The following is a 19,589-nucleotide window of genomic DNA, read 5'->3' on the forward strand; positions in this document are numbered from 1 at the left end:
ATGGTGATACTTTTTTATTTCAGGATTCTGAGATGAATAGAAAACTTTAATCAGTTTGGTAGTCCTTGCTGAATAAAATCATTAATTAAATATAAAAAAAAATAATGACCCCAAACATTTGAACTATTATTTCAAAACAATTTAAAGTGAGCACATGAAATGCACAAAACTGCTGAAATTTATTGTATGCTCCTTTTACACAATATTTATGCAAAATACATTAAACATATTCAGAGGTGTCGGGTAATGAAGTACAAATACTTCATTACCTTACTTAAGTAGAAATTTTGGGTATCCATACTTTACTGGAGTAATTATTTTTCAGCTTACTTTTTACTTCTACTCCTTACATTTTCACGCAATTATCTGTACTTTCTACTCCTTACATTTTAAAAATAGCCTTGTTACTCCTATTTCATTTTGGCTTGTTTTCATTCCGGCTTGTCATCGTTAAAAAAACAACAACAACAACTATCCAGATAAACCGCACCATCCGGATAGAGTGCATTTGATTGTGGTTGGATGAAAAGTGTAAACGTATAACATTCCGACACCCTATTGGTTTGTACGCGATCCATCGCACCTGCACATGACACAGATCACGTCACACTCCAGCAAGGACATTAATGCTCAGAAGTACACATATATGGTTCTTTAATGTATGTGCATTGTACTAAAATGCGTTCATTTTCAATGGGCATATATGCGGCTGAAACAGGTAGCCTAGTGCATCCCAAATTTTTCAACATTAACATTTTAATATAACATTATAGTCATTATGGCCTTTAGAAAATGTTTTTTTGAGGAGGTGGGGTAGTGCACTATAGGCCCCTGTGGTGTGGCCTAAGCTTTTGTCCTTAATGGCATTTTTTTCCTTACATTACTTTTATACTTAAGTAATTTTGAAACCAGTACTTTTACTTGATTAAAAAGCTTGAGTTGATACTTCAACTTCTACAGAAGTTTTTTTTTTAAGCCCTAGTATCTATACTCAGGGGCGCCGCTAGATATTTTGGACCTTATGAAAGAATATGAGGTTGGGCCCCCTACCGCACCCATTCCATTAATAAAATCGATCTCTGGGGGCCCCATAAGTGTAACTCCCCCCCCCCCCCTTAGCGGCGCCCCTGTCTATACGTCTACTTGAGTAATGAATGTGAATACTTTTGATACCTCTGAACATATTCAAAAATACGGTGGCCCAGTAGTGCACAACACAACGAAATGTAAAAAGAAAACATAAGTTCACAACACAAACAAATGAATCTATAACACAACGGAAATGAGCCACAACACAACGGAAAATGTACAATACAACAAAATAAAGCCACAACACAACAGAAATGCTCACGACCACTAGCGGGCTCTCGGAGCGCGGTAAAGTTAGTTTTCCATGCCACTGTTCTATAGAGTCGGCAGTCTTAATATATCAATACCACGATTAGTTTTAACAGTGTGTAACCACTGTATATCGACATAAAATATTACTTCAAATTCACCTACATGAATTATAGCGAGAATGCTTTGACGCGCTTGCTCAGGGAACGTCTGGCAATTCCACCACGTGGTTAAAACGTACAATTTATTATAATATAATATAATCACCATTTGGTGAATTGCAGAATTACAGGAAGGTATTGGCACAATTTCAACTCTAATAAGTCAGTCTGGTCACTAGGAACATACCACAAGATTTGGGGCATGACAAGAAAAAACTTTAGATGAATTACTGTAGGCCTAATGTTTTTATAAAAAAGGAATTGTGTACTGTGCATACAGGGAGCTATTTTCACTTGTTCTAAGTCAGTCTGGTTAATAGGAACTACTACCTTTGAAACAACATGATAAAAAAAATATTCTGTAGGATTCTGTAATTGTTTACTGTAAATACATGAAGGGAGGTCTTGGAAAAAAGTCACATGTAGTAAGTCAGTCTACTACCAATACTATCGGTTACACTTTATTTCGATAGTCATTTTAGACATTCTACTAACTATAAGTAACTTTTCAACTACATGTCAACTAACTCTCATTAGAGTATTAGTAGGCTGTAGTAGACTGTCAGTAGACTGTTAGGTTAGGTGTTAGGGTACGGGTTAGGAGAACAAGTTGACTTGTAGTTGCCAAGTTACTTATAGTCAGTAGAATATCTATTGGGGGACCAACAAAATAAAGTGTTAGCAGATATTAAGCAGACAGTCTACTAATACTCTAATGACAGTTAGTTGACATGTAGCTGCAAAGTTACTTATAGTTAGTTGAATGTCTAAAGTGGACTATCAAAATAAAGTGTTACCATACTATCAAGCTTTGGATTTTGAACATTTTCACTGTGTTGCGGCTTTATTTCGTTGTGTTGAACATTTTTCCGTTGTGTTGTGGCTTAATTTCGCTGTGCTGTGAACTTATGTTTGCTTTTTAAATTTTGTTGTGTTGTGCACTACTGGGCCACCGTACAAAAACATCTCATGTTCATTACAGACAAAGCTGTCTGCAGATTGTCACAAGGGGGAGCTAATACTTCTGTTTTATACGCCATGGTTGCTCAAGTCAGTGGCTGATGCCAGTAGTCTCAAAATGGCCAAATACTGGTCATATAATTGATCTTTACTATATACCGACCGGCCTGTGAAACTTTTTTTTTGCTACAAATTCTCATGAAACATGTTTGTCAGACACAAGGATTAAAAGGAGCATGGGTGTAATGTAATTCATTCACGGCGTAGTGTTTCTGTTTACTGAGAGCTGATCCTGGGGTTTGTTTGTGGTTTGCAGTCATGCGGACTCAAGGAAGTCTTCGAGTGATCCTCAACACTAAGCTTTGGCCTCAGATGCAGGTGGATAAAGCCAGCGAGAAGAGTCTCCGAATAACAGCCATGGACACAGACGAGCAGGGCGTCAAAGTCTTCCTCATATCTGTAAGAATGATGAGGCCTATAGCCGTAATGAGAGGCTGTGAACAGTGAGTGTTAAGTGGTCTAATCTCATCTCTCAGTCCAGCTCTAAGGACGCTGCCCAGCTCTTTGCAGCCCTGCATCATCGTATCCTGGCGCTGCGAAGCATTGGGGGTCAGGAGTCTGACGGCCAGCCGGATCTCCCCGCCGGAGAGGTCATCCACTTCAGCGACGACGACGAGTCCCGCACGCCCCCCAAAGCGGCTACGCCTGATCCAGGTAATCTTTCATGTCAAATTCTGAGCTTGTGGTTGTGGAATGTGCTTGTAAAATCAAGCATAAAATGTATTCATAGATTACCATAAGCAGCAAAAATTCAATCCTTTTTTGTCCACATTAATTTATTAAAACACAAAAAATACAACTCTTACATCAAATAATAAATAATAAAATGAAATAATAAAAAAACCTTAAGTAGTTTGATGTGATTTAAAAAAAAACTTATTTCTTATTGTAATAGTAATAATAACAATTAATAATAATAATAATAATATATATTTTTTGTCCACCAAATCAAAGTCATTTGGTCTAACTAATATGCAGGAAAAAGCCATAAAACAAGAGATTTTACTGTCCTTAAATGGAAATTTGAAGTTCATGAATTGAGACTGCTTTCACAAACTTTAAACTAAATTTTTTTTAGGGGTGTAACGATACACAAAACTGACGGTTCGGTTCTTCCCACGGTTTTAACGTCTCGGTTCGGTTCGGTGGGGTGGGGGTGAGGTGGGTTTTAGAAAGCTAAAATTGCTTTTTTTTGTTTGTTTTAAACTGTGGTTTAATGAAAAAATGGTGTCTGTCTTTAAATTAGTTCAATTACAATTAAACGTTTCGGGTTGAAACGCAAGGATTAAAAAAAAAAAGATCTGCTAATGCTGTAAACTTAAACTATATAGGGAGTCCGCACATTACTATAACATTAAGGTTAACAACAGAGCCTAGACATTTAGCCTAAATTGAGATGCTATTTATTTTTTTTGATATAATAATCAACACCCAACACATTGTATGAAAACAAGTAAACTGAACATAAGGCGGTTTTTGCATTAACTTGTATTTTTACTCTAATTCCTTATTGAAATATAATAATTTACACAGTTGCTGTCATTTTCATGAAAGATATTTTAATCATACATTAAATAATTCAATTCAATTCAAATTTATTTGTATAGCGCTTTTCACAATACACATTGTCTCAAAGCAGCTTTACAGAAAGTGCATTTCGGAAATGTACATAGAAAAATACAGTTAGTTAATCATGTATTAATTTATGGCACAACATATCGCCGGCTTTGAGTCGTCTCTTCACAGGCGTCGAGTCGTCTCTTCACAGGCGTTGGGGCATCTGAAGTCTCCGTGAGAGGCTGGATACAAACTGGAGCTGACGAACGCTATTTACCTAACGCTGAGATAACAGCAGAAAGGCAGATGGGAAATAATTAGCATAGCTGATGTTCATAATGTTAATGCATTCGAACTGATTCAGCAGTAGTATTAAAGGTTAAGCATTAAGTGAATGCTTGGTTAAAGAGATGCGTCTTTAATCTAGTTTTAAACTGGGACAGCGAGTCTGAGTCAATATCGAACAATATCAGGAAGGCTATTCCAGAGTTTAGGAGCTAAATGCGAGAACGCCCTCCCTCCTTTAGTGGACTTAGATATCCTAGGAATGACCAGAAGCCTCGAATTTAGTGATCTTAAAGAGCGCGATGGTCTTTTACTGAAGTTGACAAAGTAACAGGACATCCTTCTAAATTAAAGTTGTATTGTAAGGGATTTTGTGGGTAGTTTTTTGGACCAATAAGTAGTACCTCCGTTTTATCTGAATTTAATAGCAGGAAATTACACGTCATCCAGCATTTTATATCATTTAGACACTCTGTCAATTTAGATGAGTTAGTGTTTTCATCTGGTCGTGATGAGATATATAATTGAGTGTCATCAGCATAACAGTGGAAATTAATTCCATGTTTTCTTATAATATTACCAAGTGGCAGCATGTATATTGAGAATAGCAGAGGGCCTAACACCGATCCTTGTGGCACTCCATAGTCTACTGACGTTATCTTTGATTTTTCCCCATTTAAACAGACAAAATGGTAACGGTCTGATAAGTACAATCTAAACCAGCTTAATGCCTGTCCCTGAACACAGATACAGCCTTGGTCAGAAGCTAAAAGTAAATCATTTGTAATTTTAACTAGCGCAGTTTCTGTGCTATGATGCGGTCTGAATCCCGACTGGAATTTTTCATAGATATCATTTTCTTGCAAGAAAGAGCACAATTGAGCAGACACAACTTTTTCTAGTATTTTAGACATAAATGGAAGATTTGAGATGGGTCTGTAATTTGCTAAGTTATTTGGATCTAATTGCGGTTTCTTAATGAGAGGTTTTATTACTGCCAGCTTGAATATTTTTGGAACATGACCTAAAAATAAAGACGAGTTAATAATATTGAAGAGGCTCTTCCACTACAGGTAACACTTCTTTCAGTAGTTTAGTGGGTATTGGATCTAATAAACCTGTTGTTGGTTTAGATGCAATGATAAGTTTATTTAGCTCTTCCTGTCCTATAGTTGTAAAGCGGTGTAGTTGTTCCAGAGGGGCGATAATTGAGGCCGAATCATAAGACATCATAGAGGATTGTATATTTACAATTGTGTGTCGGATGCTTTCTATTTTCTCATTGAAGTAATTCATAAAATCATTACTACTATATTGTAACGGAATATTTTGCTCTGGTGATGTTTGTTTATTTGTTAGTCTAGCCACGGTGTTGAATAAAAACCTTGGATTATTTTGGTTATTTTCTATTAGTTTGTGGAGATGCTCAGCCCTGGCTGCTTTTAGAGCCTTTTTATAACGTGACATACTGTCTTTCCACGCGATTCTAAAGACCTCTAAATTAGTTTGTTTCCATTTACGCTCTAAGTTACGAGTTTCTCTCTTGATTGCATGCGTAGCACTGTTGTACCATGGTGCTTTAGTTTTCTCTCTAACCTTTTTTAATCTAATTGGTGCAACAATATCTAGTGTACTAGAGAACATGGTGCTCAAACTGCTAGTCATTTCCTCTAGTTCATCTGTTTGTTTGGGTGCACTGCGCAGCTGAGATAGATCAGGTAAGCTATTTGAGAATCTATCTATAGTGGTTGGAAGGATTGTTCTGCCTGGTCTATAATGTGGTGCAACATGACAAATTTCAGCAGTACGTATTATGCAAGATACCATGTAATGATCAGTGAGATCGTCACTTTGCGGTATAATATTTATATCAGTTGGATTGGTTCCATATGATATAATTAAATCTAGTGTATGATTTAGACGATGAGTGGGACCACCGACGTTTTGCGTGACCCCAAAAGAGTTTAATAAATCTGTAAACGCAGCCCCTAACGCATCATTTGTATTATCTACGTGTATGTTAAAGTCTCCAACAATTATTGCTTTATCGACATTGACCAATAGATCTGAGAGAAAGTATGCAAACTCTTTTAGGAAGTCAGCATAGGGCCCTGGAGGTCTATATAGGGTAGCCAAGGCTAGAGATAATATGGATTTGTTTCTTACATCTAAGAGCGTAACATTTAGCACAAGTACTTCAAACGAATTAAACCTGTGACCTGTTTTCTGAGTAACATTAAGAATATCTCTATAGATTGTTGCAACACCGCCACCACGACCGATCAGACGGGGCTCATGCTTATAACAGTATCCTGGTGGAGTAGACTCATTTAGACCGAAATAATCATTTGGTTTAAGCCAGGTTTCAGTAAGGCAAAGTACATCGAAACTATTATCTGTGACCATTTCATTTACAATAACCGCCTTAGGTGTGAGCGATCTAATGTTTAGAAGACCTAGCTTTAGAAATTGTTTTTGTTCACTGATATTTAGATTTTCTGGTTTAATTACAATAAGATTTTTCCTAGATCCTACACTAGATTTATTGTTTGGCCTCACTAAGCGAGGAATAGACACAGTTTCTATATAATGTTCTACACAAATAACCAAGATATCATTAACACGTTAAGTAAAATATAGCCTAATATAGGCTAATGTAGTGCATTTATGTAGTGCAAGAGTTCATTTGGATGACTTGCCTGCTGAGCTATGTGACAAACTAACCAGTGAATTTCGTGATCAAATAGACAGAATTTGAAAGATTACACCTTGCTTATTATCGAAAGTAACAAAATATGGGGCTTGCTATTGTATGGTGTTAATGGTGGTTTGGCTACAAAACTGACTTCGTTGTGTACACATAAGACATGAGGTCCGGTGAGCCAGGGCTGGGCGGGGTAGCAGGGGGCGGGGCGTGTTCGGTACGCCATGAGAGAATCGCGATTCGTGGGTTCTGTATCGCGGTTTTTCGGTTCGGTTCGAATATCGTTACACCCCTACATTTTTTTTAAACTAGAAGTAAAGCACTTATCTCTCCCTTTCCTCCACAGAATAAAAAAATAAATAAGGTAATTGCGACTTATCTCACAATTCGTACTTTTTTTTTTCTCGCAAGTGCGAAATTACAAAAGTCAGAATTGCGAGATATAAACTATATAAAATATTAAATCTGTGCTTTGCAAATTTAATCCGGTTTTGTCTATTATTTCCAGGTAACTCAGAGGCTGGTGTGTGTTCATCCACAGGTGACGCGCAGTGCTGAGCCTGCTGCTGATTTCTATCCCACAATGCCTCACTGCAGCCCTCTGATCAGCTCAAAAACTATGCAGGTGTTTTTCTCCAAACTCCTTCAGGTGTACTATAGTCATGTTCAGCTGGTTTTATTTATTGCATTTTTAACCGCAAAAAAGACTGCACACGTAACACACTCAATGTCATCATATTGATGAAAATGAGAGGCTCTTAGTGTTTTAGTAAAGCATCAAGATTTCTTAAATGTGATAACTCGTTTATGTGAGACTTAATTATTCCATCCCCTCTTAAGTGGAAACAGGATACAGTGCACACAGAGACCAACCATCTCAGTTTCAGCTGCACTGTTTAAATCTTCCCTCACTTTAGATCTCAGAAGGATTTCAGATGAGTCATGGGATGCGTAAGCAGCATTTAGTTTACTCTGTAGTTTGCTCATATAGTGCTGTAGAACAGTACAATGTTAAAAGAGAGCTGATCACTCATGAGACTGCTCTTATCTAAACAGAGTTTTGATAAGAGAGTTATATAAACATTTCAGAATCGGAAACATTCACAATGCAGCTTTAAGTGGACCTCATTTATTACATTATTCATATTATATTAAATTTGTTCAGTCTGTTTACTTAAAGGAAAAGTTTACCCATAAATGAAAATTCTGTTGTGTATCTCTTGTCGTTTCAAAGCTCTATGTACTCTATAGGAGTAATTCACAGAATATGGGTCTGGCATGACATGAGGGTGTGTAAAACGAAGACGGTTTTCATTTTTGGGTAAAACGTTTCAACTTTTAAAAACCATCACGCCGAGGTTGACCTCGCCAACAGACAAAAGGAAGAGTTGTACAAATACTTACTGTAAATTATCCTCCAGTTTTAATGCAATAGTACCTTTTCACACAGTATATTTTTATGAAAATGACCTGTATATCTAGAGTTAGTATTGTACATGGTTTAGGATCGCAAGTTTTATAGCAAAATGTCTTATTAATGATGACATTAATTATTATCATAAAATTGGTTCTGTACTATCTGTTACTACAATAATACTATTTACAGTGTTTTTCATATATAACATATTTTGTTTATTGAAGAGTTTTTGTCATTAAATTAGTGAAAGAGTGTCTCATTTAACAAGAATTTTGTTAAAAAATAGTGATTAGTTTGACATTTGGACTATTTTTATTTTATTCTTAAAGAGTGGAATCACTCTTTGTGATTGCGGAGCGTTTCGAACCGGCCTGTTGGGTTGAATCTCAAAGGAACATGTCTGGGTCGTAATTCACACTAAAATCAATCGAATCATTTGTTAAGATCTTATTTTTCTAGATAAGATTCATCCAACCTCAATTTTCAGCAGCCTACTTTAATTTGAAAGAAAATGCATTTTCATTATTGTAATGCAAAATCAATATTATTTAATGTACATCATGTCACGTAGTATTTGTTATACTACCTTTAATTAGTGTGCTTATTTGTCAAAAAATAATCAAAATAATACAAAACATATGAATGGCCTTTAATTAGGCTTCATTGATGTATTGTATTGTATTTTATTCTATTCTATTATATTATACATACTAATTAGGCTGCATTGATGTATTATATTATATTACAGTTATACATACAATTGTATAACAATAATTTTAATAAGAAGTAATAATTTTTGTTGTTGTTTTGTTTTGATTTTAGGGTGAATGTGACCTAGATATTTTTTGCAAGCTTTGCCCTTTTATAAAGTTTGAAGAAGCACAACCTGATCTTAAGTTCTAGAAGGCAGGGTTGTCAGCTAGTGTGTGTCAGGCATCACTCGTAAGGCGCATTACTACCAAACAACATACAGAAGCCTCACACAATGTAGTCGAAGAAGGGCTTTTCCCACTCTGCTGCTGAATATCCTTAATACACTGCCAGCGATCGGTACTCACTTGTAGCGTATTCACAAAATGTTACAATAGACAACAATGTATGGTACACTGTCTGACTGTTTCTGTCCACACACATGCTGTAATGTGTCTGAAGCCGATGATCCATTGCGCCATCCTGCCATTCACGTACAGGAAGAGCAGGGGGTGTAGCATGTGATAACAAGACTAAAGAAAGAGCTGAAATAATCATCCTTCATTGCGTTTTTCACCTAAATGTGTTCAGATGAGAACAAGTTACATTTTGTAGTTTTATAGTAGGATACTCTTCAAATACGCTTTAATTAAAATATTGTTAAAAAATGAAAACGAGAGATATGTAGATACATAGTTCAAAATGCTAAATAGGCCTTTGTTATAAATTTAGCCAGTTTAAAAGTTAAATAATATTTTTGTCCTGTTTGCGGAGGTTTTAGTGTTTATACCAACTACAGCACTTGACTGTTTTATTTTGTGTTCATATTTGTGTTGTACTTGCTTTGCTTTTAGCATTACATTCTGTTGTTCTGCTTCAGAATGAATGTGTTTCTATACAGTTAGATTTTTCCCATTAATATGAAAGCACGTAAACTAGCAGGGCTAAAGGTTTACAAAACAGATGTTTGCTCAGTGCGATTTGATTGCTGTAAATGTCTGTAAATGTTTACATTCGGTGTGTTAGAGGCAGCAGATGTATAGGACACACTTTTTTTCCCCCCGTCTTTTTTGGGTTGTTTGTATAGACCTTAGAGAGACTGTGAACATGCCGGTGCTATTTCTGGTCCAGAACAACTCAACTGCACTGGTCTCGTGGTTTAAATATACAATTTCACTCTGGTGGAAGTGTTTAAAGATCATTTAGAAGGGCTAGGCTGCTATTGGAATAAACATCTGTTGGCTTCACTGGAAAAAGTTTGTCTTTTTGTTAACCACGAATTTGAAACGTGTAATAATGTGGGCATATATTTGGTCGGTTATAGACATTTCTTTTTTTCCATTAACCATGTGACAAGTTGCACCATTATAAAAGCCCAAACCTAGAATATGCAAATGATCTTGTCTTTCTTTCCTCTTTCTTTTTTATTTCTCCATTATGCTTCCAGAATCTCAACCATAATTCTTTTTTAATGGAATATATTGTATTCTTTCTATATTGTATTCATGTTTGCAAATTAAAAATAATTCAGACCATTTCACTTTTCCACACACACACCTGCTGATTTTACATATGAAATATGATGCTGCTTCTAAGTCACGTTATTCTGCCACTTGGAAACCTGTACCGCCTTTGTTCCATAAAGTCTTTTTCTTTGTCTGCAATCTCTACACTGTCTGATTGTTCCTTAAATATTTGTACTTTTTGCAGTTTTCTGTAAAGGGTCTATAATGACACCTCAGCGCCAGCTTCCTTGCCATTGCTATTCAAAGGCTGGTGGTATTAGGGAGGCTTTCTTGTTCAAGAGAAATTTGATTGGTCAGAAATGTTGGTATGCCATTAGTGTAAGGAGCCATTAATGATTTGTCCATTTCCCAGTTGGGAAAGACTCTCAGAAGTCAATTCAATTAACATTTATGTGTATAGCTCTTTTCACAATACACATCATTTCAAAGCAGCTTTGTAGAAAGTGTCCATATTACAATTTAGAGTGATCTGTTATCAGAGGTAACTGTCTAAGTTATATATTTCAGAAATGTACATATACAAAATCACAGTTAGCGAAAAATTTATTCTTTTAAACAATATAAGAATTTAATGCAGAAACAATGAGCTCTTTGAAGTAATGAATACTTAAGTAATCTTAAGTCTACATTAAAGATCATTTTGGTAATTTTAAGATGTTATGCAAAACGTCAACCTGTGGAGATAAAACGCACCCTGAAAGCATATGAGAAGCAGCATTCAAGTTTATTTAAATGTGATTTTCTAAATGTGATAATCCTCCTTTCGTTTTCCAGAATGGTTTCTATGCCAATAACATTGCGTTGGTAGGTGCATCCTAAAAAAAAAAAACCCCCACAACAACAGCAACGTGGAGGGGCTTGCAATACAGATGTTGTCTTATTTACAACATGTTGTGTAGTAAAATCCATGCAAAATCTGATTAGAGCAGTCAGACTAAAACGGATTTTCAGAAATGTGATTTAAATTGGATTTCAAACCACATATGAATGTAGCTCAAAAATGATTTGTAAAAATCACATTTCATGTTATGTTTTTGCCATTCACACTTGCTAAATATGATCGGATAGCAGTCAGATTTGGACTGACCGTCTGAATAGCGGCTACAGAAACAAAGGCAATCCAACACGGAGCAAAATCGTAGGTGCAGTAAACAAGCACACGAGCTTTGCAACTCACACAAAGACAATACAGGACAAAGGGCAGAATCAAACCAAGGTCCTAAATACGGGAACTAAAGGAACTAAACTATAAACAGGTGAATATAAGAAGTTACAATGGAAACAAACTAGAATTGGGAACACAGGAATCAGGAACTAAAACTAAATGAAAACGGGAACATACAAACTGAAAGTTTTTTTTTTTAACTTGACTAAATGCTACTCATAGTTGACAATTTCAATGGCTGGTTTATTTTATGGCAAATTATTTTCAAGAAATCTGAAATATAGGATTCTCCAAATATTTCTGTATGCCTCAGAACATCATATTCATCCCTGAAAAGCTGAGCCAATGCCCAACTCGCATAATCACCTAAACAATATTCCTCTGCAATGATCTTGATCGGTTTAGCATGAAACGGACGCTATATTACACACTACATTAAAGGTTATATCTGAAAAAGCATAATGGGGGCACTTTAAAATAGAGTATAATAATAATAATACATTTTATTTGTAATGTGCCATTCTTAAACCCAAAACGCTACAGTAAAATAAGCAAACAACAAGGGCAATACAACGATTAAAGAAAAACAGCCTTAAATAAATGTCTTAAGCAGCTTTTTAAAGTCTTCCAGTGTTGGTGCATTTCTGATGGTATAGGAGGAAGCACATTCCATAGCTTGGGGGCTTTGTATGAAAAGGCTCTTTCCCCCATGGTCTTAAGCTTACATGAAGGCTGATGTAGTAAAAAAGAATTAGAAGAACGGAGAGAACGTGGTGTATAAGGGCTAATGAGATCACAAAGGTACTCTGGTGCAGTCGCATGTATGCCTTGAATGTTTATATAATAATTTTAATAAATTCTCGCATTTATGGGAAGCTAGTGCAACTGTGAAAGCACCGGTGTAATGTGTTCACGAGGAGAAGTACGAGTGAGCACACGGGTGGCAGAATTTTGAATATACTGTAGCCTGCTCAAAGTTTTAGCTGGAAGACCAGAGAACAAGGCATTACAATAATCTAACCTAGCTGTAATAAAGGCATGTATTAGCCTTTCTGTGTTTGCAAAAGAGAGAAAAGGTCTAAGTCGAACAGCGTTTCTCAGATGGTAAAAAGCTGTTTTAGAGATTTTTATATGTGCTTCAATATTAACTGTGGATCAAAAATGACACCAAGATTCTGGTCCTGTGAAGTTGGAATTACCATGCTGGAGTCAACAATCAAACGTATCTACTCGGCCTTACGAGTAGCCGCCACTGTACCAATCTGCATCAATTCAGTTTTGGAGCTGTTCAGTTTCAGGAAGTAAGTCTGTAACCATAAACTGATCTCTGCTAGACAACTACACAAAGCTATTAATGAGCAATGAACATCAGGACTAGTGGTGATGTAAATCTGCGTATCATCCGTGTAGCAGTGATACCCAAGACCATATTTCCTGATGATCTGCCTAAGAGGAAGCATGTAAATAATAAATAAAATCGGACCCAACACTGAACCCTGAGGAACTCCCTGTCGAACAGGCATGGTGTCAGATTTGTAATTACCCAAGCTTACAAAGTGGGCACGATTCGTTAAGTAAGCCTATCTAGCAGTAGAGAGTGACATATAGTATCAAAAGCAGCTATGCGATCTAATAAGACCAAAATACTGCGTGCACCTGAATCTGCCGCAATAAGTAAATCATTTACAACCCTCAATAGAGCTGTCTCAGTACGATGGCCTTTTCTGAACCCAGATTGAAAAGGTTAAAAAAGACTGTTCAGTGATAGGTGATGATTCAACTGTATAGCCACAACACGCTCCAGAACTTTAGCCAAGAAAGGTTAGAAATAGGCCTGTAATTGGACAAATCAGAAACATCACAACCAGGCTTCTTAGGGACTGGTGTAATGGCAACTGTTTTTAATTCTGGAGGAATACTTCCAGAACTCAATGATAAATTCACAATCGAAGTCATATGAGGGCAGGTTGATGCAAGGCAGTTCATAATAACTGAGCAGGGAACCGGGTCTAAAATACTGGTAGTTGAATTCATGGACTTAACTGTACTTATAATAAAATCGACTCCAACCATATCAAAGTTCGAAAAGGTAGTGGTCGGAGGATTTAAAGGCTGAATATCAACTTAGCTCAACTGGTGTGATAGAGGTAAAAGGACTTAGTATAAGCCCTCGATCTTTCTAGTGAAATAGTGAAGAAACTTGTTACACTGGTCAACAGAGGAATGAACAATGGCCTTAATTGGTTTGAGAAGATTTTCAACAGTCTTAAATAAAGGTTAAGAATTTGTTGCTTTATTTCCAATAATGCTTGAATAATAGTTCTTATACTAATAGTATTCCAGAGAGCCATGTAATAAATGTGTACATCCGTTGAAAATTATTATTTATTATTACTTTCGTCTTTTTTTATAAGTTCACTACCATATACAGGTAGATGATCTCAGTTTCTCAAGAATAGACTAAAAGCCACAAACTCTCCATTTTAAACTTGATTTTAGTATGACAGAGCCATGGTTATGCAGAGGAGTGTATCCACTCGGTGGAGGTCTGTGTACTTTAAGAGATCCACTGTTTTCTTCCATTCTCTCGTGCTTGAGCGCTTTAAAGGTCAAGGCCATTTTGAGCAAGTTATTTTTGTTAATGGATGTTTGGAAGCTTTTTTTGTAAACTAATTATAGCTTCATTTATACTATAACTGCATGGTGAAGAAACACCAGCAACTCTTTAACGGTTGGCTTTGTGTACAAATAGCCACAGAATAATAACAGATATTGGCTGCATTCTGTTATTTAGACAAACTACAGGTTAAGTGAAGAGATTTAAATGTTCATGCCCACTGCTATTTCATGCGGAGGCCCTATTTGGACAATTCTGGACACATACACACCCAAAAAGAATGGATTCAAATTTCTGATAAACAGGTTATCATGCCAAATGACATTTCTAAACAAATGATGCTAGGCCAGCGATCCTGAAGTGTTTTTAAAGGATGTATGAAGTCCGGATGTTATTTTCTTCATTTTGTATCTATTGAACTTGTCAAATGTTTCTTTAAAAAGTGTGTTTGTGCGGTCCTAAATGCTATCGATTTTTTAAAGTGTGGCTTGAAAGTCCAAATATTTTCTAATTTTTTAGACGATATATAATATATATATATATATATATATATATCAGTGGCGTGCGGTCCATATAAGCTGTGAATTCTCTGCTTACCCAAGCCATTCGTGGACTTTCTAATTAACATTAACACTATAAATTACTATAAATTCCCTTGTTTGAGGTGTACCATAAAAGTTAAAATGTTGGCAATTATACGTATGTAACTATCCGTCATTTATTTATGTGCCAAACAACGGTAATTTTCTTCCAATCTGCCACTTACTGATAGAGTCACATACAAAATTGACAAATCTTATTTTGATGGCACGAGGGCTGGGTTGTCCAATACCGAGATGAGTTTTAACTGTTCTTATCCAGCAACCTGTTAATCATATGAAACGAGTGCAGCTGTTAGTAAACGACAACACTTTCAACAATGCAGTCAATTTCTGTTTTTCTTTAGTCGTATACGATAAGCCATTTGTCACAATAGAAAAGAAAAGATTTCGGTTTCATGCTTTAAGGTAACGTTACATCTGGTCATTTTAAATCCTCTGCTGTTTAACTCCTTCATTACAATAAATTTGAAGCACTAAACGCAGAACTAAAACAAAAGATCAGTTTAATTTTGTCATGAAGGCAAAGCAGCAGCAACTGTAACTGTTCGAAAATGAGATTTGGACATTTGACAAACATAACATAGAAAATGTCAGATTACACTTGTGGACCATTGAAATGTTTTGCCGCTGACGTTCAAAATGTTTCGATCAGTTAAGATTTTTAATGTTAAGATTGTTAAGATGTTAAGATTTTTAATGTTTTTAAAAAGTCTTTTCTGCTCAACAAGGCTGCATTTATTTGATTCAAAATAAAAAAATAAGTCTTATTGTTAAATATTATGACAATTTAAAATAACCTTTCTGTGTAAAAATTTTTTAAAATGTAATTTATTTCTGTGATCAAATCTGAATTTTCAGCATCATTACTCCAGTCTTCAGTGTCACATGATCCTTCAGAAATCATTCTAATATGAGGATTTGATGCTCAAAAAACATTTATTATGTGCACATTTTTTTTTCAGGATTCTTTGATGAATAGAAAGTTCAAAAGAACAGCATTTATTTGAAATATAATCTTTTGTAACATTAGAAATATCTTTACTGTAACTTTTGATCAATTTTATTCATCCTTCATGAATAAAAGTATTGATCTTTTTTTCTCCCCCAACAAAAAATTGAGCGCAAACTTTTGAACGGTAGTGCTTGTTACAAAAATCTTTCTATTTAAGATAAATGCTCTTCTTTTAAACTTTCTATTCATCAAAGAATCCTGAAATAAAAATTAAATAACTGTTTTCAACACTGATAAGAATGAGAAATATTTCTTGAGCATCAAATCATTATTATACTGATTTCTGAAGGATCATGTGACACTGAAGACTGGAGTAATGATGCTGAAAATTCAGCTTTGATCACAGGAATGAATTACATTTTACTATGTATTCATATAGAAAATGGCTGTTTTAAATTGTAATAATATTTGACAATGTTACTGTTTTTTGTTTTTGTATTTTTAATCAAATTAATGCAGCCTTGGTGAGCAGATGAGACTTTTTGATCCAAAACGTTTGACTGGTAGTGTATATGCTATACTATCAAAATAAAGTGTTAGCAAAAAAATAAGAATTGTTTGGCACCTCACATAATCTAGACCCTCACATGAATCACATAATCTATGAACCACACCTGTGGTTAAGTGAACTTGAGTGAAACTGACTTCAAACATTTACTAAAAAAACTCCTGAACCCCAAGTCTTTGATTTAATCAAGCTTGGTTTGATATTTTGTTATTCAATGTAACTTTTGTTGTTGTTTTATCAGGATAAAGAAGTATTTTTGACTATATCAATGTGTTGAACATCATTTCACCAAATGCATCATGTTGACCAACATCTTTGTTGATCCTGGAACAACATTCCAATCAACCAGTCAGATTTGAGGGTTTATGTAAAGTTCAGACTTACAACAGGATATGTTGACCCAGGAACATGTTTTACTTGTCAAAATCACAGTGACCATAACAATGTATTGACTGTACAGTAGAAGAAAGTACACAAAGAGCAATTATCCTCAATGCTTGGTTTGATATGTGAAAACATCTTTGTGCTTCTCCTCCACTGGGGCATTTCTGTAATTTTCCATAGTTCTTAAACACGCCACTCATTCTGGACAGCTTCAGTTCAGTTTATTTTAACAGTGAGGGTGTGATATGTCAGCTTTGGTGAGGTCTGGGATCGGCTGTGAAAGTGTTTGCATGCGTGGGGCTGTGAATGCAGCATTCAGATGAACTGTGAGGAACACTTTCCCCCAAACCTTTAAGAAGTCAAAGTGTCTCATGCTAACAGCTTTAGGACAATAAACATGAGTTCTAGAAAAGTCTCCATAATACAGTCATGTCTCTTAATGTGAATGAGTCATGTGGACTCTTTTTAAAGTTCAAGGCTAACAAATTCTTTAATTTCATGTTATTTTTTAAATTGATTTTACTGTGCCACTAACATTTAAAAATGACCCTTTATAATATTCCTCTTTTTTGTGCAGCAACAAATGACGGTGTAGTATTTCAAGTCTAAAATTGTAGCACCTTATTTTTCGTTTTTCCAGACACAATAAGGTGGTGGAAGCCTCAGTGCCACATCTCGCTTCTGTCCGAATGTTTATGGATACAGATGTTTGAAACGCACGTTTGTATACATAGACATAGTCATACTAGTGAGTGTAATGAGTCCGTGTGCAGCGTCTCTCAGCGCTGATTGTGGGTTTCCTCACTGTTCCCTTTAAAAAACAAATGTGGTCAACCACAGAAAATGTTCCCTGGATGAATCACCGACAGTGATGATGATAATTACCCTCTCCATTAGCATGCTCGCGGTGGAGCTGTGGAATCCGTTCAATTTTTACATATTTATTACTTTTGGATTCCTATTATGTCGACTGTTCTCTGAATCATGTAACTTAAATATTTTTCTATGTTAAAGTCAGGTTACTTAATCAACATTTTGTATAAATCTATAATCTCACTATTTTTCTCAGGTCTTTGCTTTTTGAGATTTGTCTAATTTGGTTAAAGCGTTTAACCAATGCTTACATTGAGCCATCATTTAATCTTTGATTACATTCTGAACAGAGTCATTTTTAATCAGTTAATTATTAGCAGACAAGGGCAAATCTGTGCCTGAATATTTGTCTATGTTCTCAATGCTTTCTTATTTGAATGAGCTTGATCCAAACTAAATTCTGAGGCAAGTTTTAAATCTGATTAAAATCACTTCTCCAACAATTAGATGTTAGCCAGTCAACTGTCCTCTTTAAAAGTCCAGAGTATGACACGTTTCCACACAATCAGTTCTCTTGCTGTAATGTACTGCCTACAGCAAAACTTTATATTGGACTTCTCCACTTTTGTTTTTGCCCCTTTTTCATGAGCTGAACTCAAAGATCTTTTTCAATGTACACAAAAGGCCTATTTCTCTCAAATATTGTTCACAAATCTGTCTAAATCTGTGTTAGTGAGCACTTCTCCTTTGCCGAGATAATCCATACACCTCACAGGTGTAGCATATCAAGATGCTGATTAGACAGCATGATTATTGCACAGGTGTGCCTTAGGCTGGCCACAATAAAAGCCCACTCTAAAATGTGCAGTTTTACTGTATTGGCGGGGTCCGAAAACCAGTCAGTGTCTGGTGTGACCACCAGACACCTCACGCAGTGCAACACTTCTCCTTCGCATAAAGTCAATGAGGTTGTTGATTGTGGCCTGTGGAATGTTGGTCCACTCCTCTTCAATGGCTGTGTGAAGTTGCTGGATATTGGCAGGACCTGGAACACGCTGTTGTATACGCTGATCCAGAGCATCCCAAACATGCTCAATGGGTGACATGTCCGGTGAGCATGCTGGCCATGCAAGAACTGGGATGTTTTCAGCTTCCAGGAATTGGGTACAGATCCTTGCAACATGGGGCCGTGCATTATCATGCTGCAACATGAGGTGATGATCGTGGATGAATGGCACAACAATGGGCCTCTGGATCTCGTCACGGTATCTCTGTGCATTCAAAATGCCATCAATAAAATGCACATGTGTTCTTGTCCATAACATACGCCTGCCCATACCATAACCGACGACGAGAATGCAGATGAGCTTCCCAGGACGGTTTCTGACAGTTTGTGCAGAAATTCTTTGGTTATGCAAACCGATTGTTGCAGCAATTTTCCGGGTGGCTGGTCTCAGATGATCTTGGAGGTGAAGATGCTGGACGTGGAGGTCCCGGGCTGGTGTGGCTACACGTGGTCTGCGGTTGTGAGGCCGGTTGGATATCCTGCCAAATTCTCTGAAACGCATTTGGAGACGGCTTATGGCAGAGAAATAAACATTCAATTCACGGGCAACAGCTCTGGTGGACATTCCTGCAGTCAGCATGCCAATCGCACGCTCCCTCAAAACTTAAGACATCTGTGGCATTGTGCTGTGTGATAAAACTGCACATTTTAGAGTGGTCTTTTATTGTGGCCAGCCTAAGGCACACCTGTGCAATAACCATGCTGTGATTATAATCAGCATCTT

General features: G+C 36.3%; 1 protein-coding gene across 2 annotated transcripts in view; it reads left to right on the forward strand.

Moving 5' to 3' along the window:
* Positions 1-10,840, forward strand: part of ranbp3a (RAN binding protein 3a) — a 32,879-nt gene extending 22,039 nt beyond the window's left edge. For both annotated transcript variants that reach the window (XM_077202745.1, XM_077202746.1), the window contains 3 exons: positions 2,776-2,918; positions 2,996-3,173; positions 7,574-10,840. In XM_077202745.1, the coding sequence (XP_077058860.1) occupies positions 2,776-2,918; positions 2,996-3,173; positions 7,574-7,623 (371 nt within the window). In that variant the 3' untranslated portion in view covers positions 7,624-10,840. The remainder of the gene's footprint in view (positions 1-2,775; positions 2,919-2,995; positions 3,174-7,573) is intronic.
* The last annotated feature ends 8,749 nt before the right edge of the window (positions 10,841-19,589 follow it).

Source organism: Siphateles boraxobius, unplaced genomic scaffold (assembly GCF_051911475.1).
Source record: "Siphateles boraxobius isolate OS27281-9 unplaced genomic scaffold, OSU_SipBor_1 5, whole genome shotgun sequence".
Classification (NCBI taxonomy): Eukaryota; Metazoa; Chordata; class Actinopteri; order Cypriniformes; family Leuciscidae; genus Siphateles; species Siphateles boraxobius.